General features: G+C 41.4%; 1 protein-coding gene across 1 annotated transcript; it reads left to right on the forward strand.

Annotated features, from left to right (window-relative positions):
* Positions 1 to 2,037: 2,037 nt before the first annotated feature.
* CDX4 (caudal type homeobox 4) lies at positions 2,038 to 9,979 on the forward strand. The gene is made up of 3 exons (XM_068534143.1): positions 2,038 to 2,536; positions 8,465 to 8,610; positions 9,773 to 9,979. Exons 1-3 carry the CDS (start codon positions 2,038 to 2,040, stop codon positions 9,977 to 9,979), a joined length of 852 nt encoding a protein of 283 aa, XP_068390244.1.
* Positions 9,980 to 11,630: the final 1,651 nt, after the last annotated feature.

The raw sequence follows: 11,630 nt of genomic DNA on the forward strand, positions 1-11,630 counted from the left end.
AGCCTGATTCTATTTTGCCTACTTACAGTCTATTCTTAATCCAATGGCCAGAGCAATCCTTTCAAAACTTAAGTCAAATCATGTGACTCATCTGCTCAAAACCCTACAATGTCCCCCTACCTCACTTAGAGTAAAAACTTAGAAATTAAAAATGACCTACCCCATTAGCTTTTGGACCTCATCTACCTGTTAGCCACACTTTCCTTCTTGCTATTTCTTCAATAGAAGGCAGACTTTTTACCTGTTGTTCCCTCTGTCTGGATCCTCTCCTCATAGCTCACTCCATCACTTCTATATTTTATTTAAATATCATTTCTAAGTAAGGTCCTCCAGACCACCACTTGTTAAGTTGCAACATCCTCCAGCATTCCCTATTCTCCTTGCTTTCTTTTTCTTCACAACATTGATTATTATCATCTGACATAACACAAAATTTCATTACTTATTAGTATTTCTCCCCTTGAGAACATAAGTTTAATAAGGTCAAAGGCTTTGTTCACTATTGATGTCTCCATGCATAGAATAGCACCTAGCATTCAATAAATATTTGTTGGGTAAATTAATGAATACAGTGGTCCTGTGCTGTGTGCCAAGCGTTAAGTTAAGCAGTTTGCATACATCATCTCAGGAAATCCTGCCTTGTAAATGCAGACACTGTTAGGATCCCTATTACACAGGGGAAAACCCTGAAACTCCCAGAAGTGAAGTGATATTCCCAAAACCAAAGAGGGATTAGTTAATGGAGGTGCCAGGTTGTGTTGGACTTCATACAGGAGCACATTCTCTGAATAGGAGCACAGCCTGAACTAAAGGTTGTGGTAGGCTTTGGGAGGGGGAAGAGGTGAGGGAGCATGTGGGTGAGAAGGAATCCTGGAATACAAATTGGTTTTGTCGTCAGGAGGTGAGCTGGCTTCTTGAAGCAAAATCTTGAGTTCACTGGCATCTACTGGCAAGTCCATGCCTTTTTTCAACAATTGGAGCTTTACAAAGGAAGTCACCTCAAGTGTGAAAGAAAGTTGGGAGCTTCAGTTGCCCTGGACTTGAGACTGCAGGAATTTGGCTCCTTGGGATACTGACAGAAAGAGACACCCAAGCAATACTAGTGAACTGAAAGGGAAATAAAAAAGCCCACTACCCACATGGATCTTCTCCTTCTTTCCTTCCTTTTTTCATAACCTCCTCTCTTCATCTTTCTTTAATTTGTGCATATTTGTAAAACATCCAACTTATTGTGTGCCTACTGTGTGCCGGACTGTTGTAGACACGGGGGATACAGTAGTGAACAAGAGACAAACATCCCTGTTCTGCCTTCCTAAGGTTACATTCCAGTAGATGGCAGGCCGGATTAATTGGATGTTTTACAAATGAATCTCTGTGAAATGAATCTCTGTCCTTAGAAACAAAGCTCTCCTCCTGGGGGAGGGGGCGATGAGGAGTAGGGTATCATGGGCCAGTGCCATGTGGAGTACCCGTGCCAGGGAATGTGGGCAGAGGGGATACCAAGGATGCAGACTGGGTGCGGGAAGATCAGCGTAAAGAAGCCGCGGGGTAAGGACCAAAGAGCAAGATTTGGCCCTGATTCTACACGTCTCCATCTCACTTTGGAGGGAGCTGCTCAGAAACCTCTGGAGGAGCTCCCTTCTGCCTCCAAAAGCGCAAAATTAGTGCTATGGGACCAGATGGACAAAAGCGAGAAAGATGAGATAGAAAGGCCCAGGAGCTCTGGGAGAGGGAGTGTAGAGTGAACAAGTCCCCGTGAAAGTGAAATGGCCGTTCATTTGAATGCAAATGTTATGTAAAAGCCTAAAGCCCCTTGACGTCAGCCCAGCCATTGGGGGCCCATCTATACCGGGCTACTAGTCACCTGGAAACCGTCAGGGTAGGAAACGCCGATGGAGTAGTCTGAGGGGCGCGGAGGAGCTTGCAGCACAGCTACGGCCTAACCTACTGGTTCCCTACTGCTTCTCAAAGTCGGGTTGGGGCCTTACAGGGACTTCAGGATGGCTTAGGGAGCTCCTTTCTCATACCCAAGCCACTATGTACAGAAGCTGCCTTTTGGAAAAAGAAACGGGCATGTACTCGGGCACTCTCAGGAGCCCCGCAGGAGGTGGCACGGCCGGGGCTGGCGCCACTGGGGACGGTGGGAGTCCGATGCCAGCCTCCAACTTCGCAGCGGCCCCGTCTTATGCGCACTATATGGGGTATCCCCATATGGCCGGTATGGATCCTCACGGGCCATCGCTGGGGGCCTGGGGGTCACCCTATAGTCCCCCTCGGGAAGACTGGAGCGTGTACCCCGGGCCGTCCAGTACAATGGGCACGGTGCCCATGAACGACATGACCTCGAGCCCCGCTGCCTTTGGCTCGCCGGAATACAGCAACCTGGAACCCGCAGGGGGTGGAAACAGCGGTAGCAGCCTGCCTACACCAGCCGGCGGATCACTGTTCCCCATCGACGCCTGCACCGCCGACGCCAGTTCTAACAGAAGCCGCCACAGCCCCTATGCGTGGATGCGCAAGACCGTGCAGGTGACTGGTGAGTAATCGATTCCAAAGCTCTCACACTTTTCCTTCCTTTGCTTCTCATCTACTTCTCTTGGCCTTCTGGCCCTCCTACTCCTCAGGCTTCTCCCCGGACAGCTTAGCTAAGGAGACCATTGAGTGTCTTACTGCCCAGGGCCCCAGCCCATTAGTGACGTCCTTCGCTTGTGCCTCTGTTCAAAAGCAGAGCATGGTGCTTGGAACTAAGCCGACCGTAGGGGACTTTTTCACCATTTTCTGATCGGTCAAGGGAGCAATCGGGCGGACAATGGGCATGTTGAGCCACAAGGGTCAAGATCCAACCCTGTAGTTGCCCAGATGGGAAAACAGATGCACGGGGAAGATCAGTGGGTGAATGAGGAGAGGACAGCTACGTGTCCCTGTGCTCAATCACTGCTGCTTGCCCGTTCCATTTCAAACCCTTCCCCATCTGGGCAGGTCGGCTTCCCCCTCAAAGCTGGCGGTTCTCAACTTAGGTTCACAATGCTTGGTTGGCAACAGACCCTCCAGTTTAGCCACGAAGGCCCCAATGGCAAAGCAACCTGGTCACCCCGGACTCTCGAGGAAGCTCCAGCTTCTTTCGCTCAAGCTGGCAGAGGCAAGCTGGATTCAAACCCAATGCCTTCTAACAATTTCCCTTCCGCCAATGGAAGCAAAGAGGCTGTGAGAAAGCTACAGCACACCACTGGGACATAATAAGCTACTCAACCCTAACATCCCCTGGGCGTGCACGAATATCAGCCCCAACATCAATAAGATTAAAGTGATTAAAGCCCTGCTAACAGTCAGGTAGGCGTTTCGAGGTGCAGGGGCTGGATGCAGGCTTGTCACCGCACATAGGAAAGCCCAGAGATCCCAGCCTAATGCCTACCCACGCTCCTGCCAGCAAGCCGGTGGGCGGCTACTGGGAGCCAGGGGCGGGGGAAGTGGGTACTCTGCTTTAATCTTGGACAGGGGGTGGAGGAGGGAGGCGGGGAGATGTTTGTTTTCAGCTATAGTTGTTCTTTTATCACGTTCTTATTATTCCAACCTATCGCTCCCTGTCATTAGAGAAAATTAGTAAAATTCAGCTCTATCACTTTCATCCCTCTGGGGAAGAAATGACATTTCAATAGCATTTGTCCACAATGATTATGCTTCTGCTCACAGTTCTGCCCTTTTTCTCTCCCTAAAAAAAGCAAAAGCAGGAGGGTGGGATGGGACCAACTTTCACCGTTAAGAGGGCTCAGCCCAGAGGAGATAGTTCCAATTGATCAGGACATTACTGGGGTAGCAATCCCAAATTAAGAGTTGAGCTTAAATACTTAGCTTTAAAGTGTTTGGAAGTAAGTCTGCATATTGCTTTTTGAAATAAGAGTGAGTTGGCTGGCTAAAGAGAATAGAAAATTAGGTTAGGGTATTGTATTCCCAGGGCTGTTATTATATCTAATCTTAGGGTTGTGATTAACATCTATTCACTAAGCCCTAACCATCAGCAAAAGACACAAAAGCCAGAAAAGTAGCTGCTCCCAGTTCAGGAGTATGTTTTGAAATACTTTAGAAGAGGAAAGTCTCTAGTATGTTGTTTGGAAGAGAGAACAATGGGAAGAAAAGGACAAGACAAAATAAATCTTGAGTCATGAATTTTCTGTTTATGAGAGAAAATATGATGGGTTTCTCTGCTTAAAAGTCTTTCATTTGCATCTGTCAGATTCTCTCTTTTGGGTAAGTTTAGAAAGGGACTCTAAATTGCTCTGTGGTGTCTTCATCATTAGCTAACTCTTGAAACCTGGGTGTACAATGCCACCTTCACAAGATTTTCTCTCCTACTTCTATGAGAAATTCTAAATTGAATGATTTTGGTACCCTATTGACTTCTGGCAGCCTATCCTATAGATGGGGCTTTATTAAATTCAATCTCCATTTCATTTTAATGTCTTATAAAAGTACCCCTTTATTATATTCTTGTAGCTTAAGGTGCATATTTAGCAACAATTTAAGAATGTGATGAAAAGTATGGACCCTCTCCCCAGAAAAATGCACAAAGGCACAAATGCGCATGTATACACACATGTCATTTTTTGAATAATTTTGGGAGATTCATGGATCCACTGAAGCCCTTCCATGGATCTCAGGTTATGAACCCCACAAAAAATTAAGTTGATCGCCTCTTTGTATCACTCCAAACAAAAAGACACCCATTTGTATGCTTAGTACATAGCGAGTGTTAAACAAATATTTGTTAAATGAATGAATAAGTCAGATCCTCCTAAATTTTCTACTTCACTCTGTAGTATTGTAGGACAACATTTGACTTATGGCTGAGAAGAAAGTAGATGAAGTACAAAATTGAAGTAACCCCTCCCTGATTATGGTAATCAAATGAAAGCTCTTTCCATCACTGACGAATGTTTTTAAAATAGCCTTAAGTTAAAGAAACAAAAATACACATATTAGGGGACAATCGGAAAACATTTCATAGTGATTATTATCGCATTTGATTTTCAAATGAGAGAAAGGGGACTGACACAGAATAAATGAATGTCCACTAAGTGATTTGATTTAAAAATGAAATATTTTTATTTCCACTTTGTTCCCTAAGTATTCTGTTCCAATACACTTCTGGTTTTAAAAATTATATGGAAAGGAACCTGATAGAAAGATTCTGGGAAAAGTTCAGTATTTTCATATTTTAAATATTGTCAGTGCATTACAGCTAGGAATTTTTTCATTTTTTGCTTTTTTTTTACCCAGAGTTGTAACCTTGGATGAGTATTGGCAAAGTGGTAACCTAAGCAGGACTGGAGAGGGGCTTTCATTTTGGGTGTGGGAAAGAAGAGGAGAGAAGGAAGTGACTTTGAATAATTATGATTAACCCACTGGACAAAATACAAAACACTGAGGAAGTTATACTTAAAAGATTTTATTCAGTTAGGACCCTTCAGAAAATGAGTTACTTAATAATTCCTGAAGCTTATCATTATCTTTCTTTGTTTTGATCATTTAATTGGACAATTTTTATGAATGAATTTGGATGCAATTTTTAACTAAAAGCAGCAAAAGATTACCATCAGATGGAAAGTCATCATGATGGTGTCAATTACACTCTACTCCCTAAAGAAAGAGATTGGTTTTCATCCTCTTTACCCTCACTGTCATCATCATCATAACCCCTAAGTTTGGAGAGTGCTTTTCTGCCTAACAGTGCTTTCACAGCCAGTCTCTCAAATGAGCACATTTAGGGTGATGATAAGTCATCATATATAATGATATGTGTTTGCAAACTCTGTAGGGATACTGTCTTCTAGGTAGTGGGAACTACAGAGGTTTGTCCAAGGCTTTAGGCAGGGGGAGGCAGTGAAATCCCCACCACAGGGCTATGAAGCAGCCCTGTAATACAACTTACGGTTTGTTACTTTCTTAAATTAACCCACAATAGCGCCAGAGAAGGGGATCCCTCACCCTCAGAAATGTTGTAGTCTCTGGGAGAAGAGAATAGCTTGAACAATAAAAGCTAGTGCTCTTAGAAAAATGTCCAAAACCCATTCAATCAGATTTCATCATTTAAGGGAAGAGGCAATGAAAGGGGTGGAAAGAAGACAGTTTGGGAGCAGGGACACAAGAGGAGCACCAGGAAACAGGAGTTCATATCTCTTTGTTAAATGTGCAGTCAATATTTCCCCCTGATCTATGTCTTCTTGAGGTTTGAGGTCTTATCTGTCAGATTGGGGCAACAGACTCTTTTTAACACTTTACATGGCTTTGATATGCAGCTTGGCTCTTCCTCATTCCTCCTTTCTTCAGGGGTTATATTGCCGGAAAGGGTGAGGATTTTCATGGCAAATAAAGAGGCCTGGTCTTGACTTTATTGTCCTCAGAAGAAACTGCAAGAGGGGAATTTATGACCAATGGGGGTGGGGAAGGACTGCAACCTTCCAGAGTTCTTGAAGTCTGGTTATATTTACTGATTATCAAAGAGTGGAAAACAGACACACACAAGTTGAATTTTAACTTCTGCCTCAAGTTAGAATTTAAACACTTAGTCACTTTGGGATTAGGAAGGGTTTTAGGGAACATCTCTTCAAAGATATATTTTGATTCTAAGATTTGAGGTTCTGGAAATAAATTAAACCTCAATGTTTTCATTGTGACCTCAAATATACATTCTGCCTTTGTAACATACCAAATGCCAGACCTTTGGTTTCCTAAATTCAGAAAACCAGCTCAAGTTTGTTTTCTGTATCTGTGAGTCTGTTTCTGTTTTGCATATACATTCACTTGTATTATATTTTAGAGTCCACATGTAAGTGATATCATACAGTATTTGTCTTTCTCTGTCTGACTTATTTCACTAAGCATAATATTCCCTTGGTCTTTCCAAATTGCTGCAAATGAAACTAACACAATATTGTAAATCAACTATACTTCAATTAAAAAAATTGACAACAAAAAAAACACAAAAAACAAACAAAAAAGAAAACCAGCTTAAAATTTGAGCCTTTGAGACAGATTGACTGGGATTCATCGTTTTCCATTTTTAAGAGGGAAAGTTTTGTTTAGTTCTTTAGTCCATGAGTTAATCCTAAAACATATCTCTCATCTAGAATTTGTTTCTACATTCATGTCCCTTTTTTTTTCTTTCCTGGAGATGAAAGGGTGTCTGACATTTGTTTAGGGCTTGTAAATTCCAAACCAATTTGCTAGTGTTCCTGAATGTAAAGAGGGTTCAGGATGGGATCTGATGCTATGTAGCTCCTTTGTTAAGCTTGTGCTGCATCTTAACACCTCAATGGAGTTTAGGGAAACACTTTAAAGAAACCTTTGTCTTACAGATCGCTCCCCAAAACTTCACATCAAAAACAACCAGGGAAGATCAGAAGGAGTTTGCCATAAGCCATAGAGAAAAGGAGGAAGATCCTGGAGGGGGTTAGAAAAATGGAAAAGAAAGAGAAACTTCCTAATCACCTTTGGAACATTTGAAAGGAGGAATAAAACTCTATTTGAAGGAGGGCATGAGAAATTAGTTAAACGTTGTAACACAAAGCAAATGTTTGTATATCCTTTCAAAGAATACTAGACTACCCATTTTATTCTGCTAAAGTCAACACCCCCTCTTTCTCCCATTCATTATCCACTTGGGAATAAAAATTTGTTTAAGACTCTCCCCAAAAAACTAAACTATTTTTTCTAATAAGTAATAGGGGCTATCCTAGAACAGAATCTAAGTGACAATAGATGTTTTCTTTTTAAATTACTATCCAAATGAAATTCTAGAATGTATATGTAATTAGAATGTCAGGATCACAGAACAGCTTGCCTCACTTGGGCCATTCTTATGCTCCCCAGCATGTTTAAATCAGGAATAACATTTGGCACACCGGACTGGGAGCCAAGGGTATGTGTTTGGGTCCCCACTCCTCAGCTCACTAGCACAAAGCCACTTACTTACCTACACTGAGCCTCAGGTTCCTTATCTGCAAAATGGGGATAAGACACATTCTGCGTAATTTGAAAGGGTAAGTGAGAGGTTCAATAGGAAACAATATGAATGAACTGCATAAAATATCAATATAAAAGGAAGTGCATGTATAATGAATGTTGCTACTACTGACAATGACAATGCTGTTCCCCTATGTTAGTGTGAAGGGAATGAAAATCATGGCTTAAGTGTTTGCTTTAAAATGCTTTGGTGTAACAGTATGTCAATGGTGGTGTGATAGGTGTGTTGAATATATATATATATACATATATATATGTAAAATAGCCACAGATGACAAAGTAATTAATGGAGAAATGGACTTATGACATACTTGGTTAAAAAAAGTACTTGTTTTATATTTGAAAGTAATAGCTAAGGGTAGGAACAATGACTATGATTCCTCCAACCAAAACAATCTCCAAAGAAGCAAAATATGATTAAATGCACTGCTTTCTCCCCTAACAGGGAAAACCAGGACAAAAGAAAAGTATCGTGTGGTTTACACAGATCATCAAAGGTTGGAGCTGGAGAAGGAATTCCACTGCAATAGATACATCACCATTCGGAGAAAATCAGAGCTGGCAGTCAACTTGGGCCTTTCTGAAAGACAGGTACACCAGAAGTGCATCTAACACGTTTCATATAAGCATTTCAATGGGTTGAGGTTTTAGGGAAGTCTGTAAGTAAGAGTGGCAGCAAAACAGAAGACCAAGCCATTGTCAAAGCTCTCCTAAAGCCCACATTCATCCTACTGGACCACCTAGTTTAGTACCATTGGTTGATGGGTTTATTAATAATTGAATGTGGTGGGCACTGTGTAGGTGTGAAAGCAAGGGTGGGGACGTAGGGGGAGGAGAAGGATTAAAACTCCCATACAATTGATCAGTCAGGGCAAAACCTTGATATGGTTCCCCAAGTAGTCATAATCAATGTGTGAAGTGGAAATCTGTCAATCATGGCAATTATCTGGTTCATATCAGTCAAACTGTAACAGTAAATGAACACCAATGCTGCTACCTGAAGCAAGTTTTTCTATTACTCAGGGTAGAAATTTAATTTTCTGTGGTCTATGTAATCCTATGATTCCTGCCTCAAATTTAGCTTACTGTGGATACTCAGTAAAGATTAAATCATGGCAAGGATCAGTGGTTTCCACTCACCCAGATTTTGACATTACATAACTACCTGATTTTTTTTTTTTACTTAGGTCTAGGAGTAATCCTGGAAATCATAAGATTCTAGAACTATAAAGTCCATTAATGTATTGCCATATCCCGAGAAGCCTGCATTTCAACCATTTATGAAGGCACATTGGTATCCCAGCAAGAGATATAGTATTTCATCACCCTTGTTCACCCAGTTCTGTTTTAACAACCTTACTTCTTTTAATGACAGATCATAATCACCTTTGCTATTTAAATCCCTCCCTTTTTATCACCATGGCTCAGCATCTGCCATTCTATCATTATTTATTTCTACCTGCGCAACAGAGATGGTGGGTGAGGTATAATATAAAGAGCACTACATTCAGAGTCTGAGGCCCTGGACTTGATTTCAGTTTCATCTCATGCAAGATATTTTCCTTCTCTGAGTCTCAGCCTTTTTAAAACCTGTTGTTAAATGGGCATACTTCACAAGGTCATTGTGAGGCTCAATTAAGTGATGCATGTGAAAGGACTTTGTAAATACTAGAGTCCCTGAACAATATCAGCAATGACTGAAAAGTGCATTCAGTATGTTGCCCCATTAAATCCAAAGCATTTTGTGTTTCAGGTGAAAATCTGGTTTCAGAATCGCAGAGCCAAGGAGAGAAAGATGATCAAAAAGAAAATATCCCAGTTTGAGAACAGTGGAGGCTCAGTGCAAAGTGACTCTGGCTCCATCAGCCCTGGGGAACTACCTAACACTTTTTTCACCACCCCATCTGCTGTCCGTGGATTTCAGCCTATTGAGATACCGCAGGTCATAGTCTCTGAATGAAAGAAGGGCAAAGAGAAATGGAAAGTGCCTTTCCTTTAGCATTGTCTTTTTGGTCTCTAAGATATCAGCAGGGGAGTTGCAACATTATGTAATTCCTTGTAAGGCAGTATTCAGAACAAGTGGATGCGCCATGGGTTGAAGATAATTCAAGGGTCACTTACTGTTAGGAACTATCCCCAGAAAACTGTTGTGTGCTATGCTATGTCAGTCACTCAGGGAGCTTGGTGATAAGCTGTATAATTAAAAGCTACAATTGCGAGCCCTTGAACTCTATTCACAACTTCAGAAATTTGTTTGTGCACAGGCTGTAAAAAACAGTTCTGCCAGGATGCACGTTTGTGTATGTATACTTGTGTTTGTCATTTGATGCTTGGGTGTGTCTTTTGATGTTATCTTTTGGGGGTGGGGAAAAGGTTAAGCAGAAATTTATCTATCTCTAGCTAAACTTTCATGTGTTTAATTCAAAAGCTAACAGCGTTTTCATAACAAGACAAATGTTTTTAAAAACATCAGGAGGTGATTCTGAATCCATAGTCACTTGTTAATAAAAATAATAAATTTTTAAAAAGTTTTCGTCCCTTGATGATACTTGTCTGGCATCAATTATCTCAGAACTTCCAAACTGCAGTGTCAGTTTCAAATCTTGCCAAAACAATGAAATCAGACTAGAATAATACAGGCCAGCTTGGTTAAATCATTAGAAAGGGCAGATTTCCAACACACAGAATAAACCCTTCCCCTCTTCTGTCTCTCCACTCCATTTACTGTTAGAGTGTGAAACGGCAGTCAGATTGAACATGAGCACAAGGACAGTGTATGTTCTATAGCTTCTCTCATTACCATCATCTTCAATCTGTTCAATTTTACCTACATTATATCATGTCAGTGCAGTGCGACCCAAGAAACTGCAGTTTACAGGTTACAAACACACAACTTAGGCTGCAGTGAATGGAGTTGTCTGGAGTTTGTGGTGTTGGTCCAGTTCACTGTTTGCATATCAAAGTGGCCAGAGGATGAACTCTGAATCATTTAAAATTAAGATGGTTTAAAAGAAATTTTGATTAAAGTAGGCAAAGGATCAGAGCACAACTTTCCTTTCCTTTTCAAAACACATCTTTGAAGTTCTTAAGAAAATAGAATCTTGAGCATAGCTACCTGTTCTTGGGTTGGGGGTAAGAAATTTATCCTCCCTCTCCTTATGAAAATCTCAGAAAGAGGGTGTCTATTCCATTACACTGCTTCCAATAAATATGGGGTGGACTACATGTTAACTGGCCAACAGGCCATCTGGATTGCTGAACATAGAAAATCAGCATTAAATGAGTCCTTCCAAACTAGTAAAGGGAAAGTGGGAATTATAAGGATGAGGAAGCTAACTTCTGAGTGTACTTGTCTATGTACACTCAAAGTACACTCAGAAGTTAGCCTCTCATCCATAAAACCCCCCAAGAAAAGATATACCTTTGGCTATAGCAGTTGGATTTCCCTGGGGGTTGTTCTTTCCTGCTGTAAACTTTTTGTTCCACAGAGAAGAAACATTTCTCTATTTTTATAGATTCTAATTCTCTAGAACCTGCTAGCAGAACCACAATATAGAGCTTTTGTTCTTAGCCTCATATTGCAGCTACATCCTCTAAGAAGACATGTTGAT

The sequence above is a fragment of the Eschrichtius robustus genome, chromosome X (assembly GCF_028021215.1).
Source record: "Eschrichtius robustus isolate mEscRob2 chromosome X, mEscRob2.pri, whole genome shotgun sequence".
NCBI lineage: Eukaryota > Metazoa > Chordata > Mammalia > Artiodactyla > Eschrichtiidae > Eschrichtius > Eschrichtius robustus.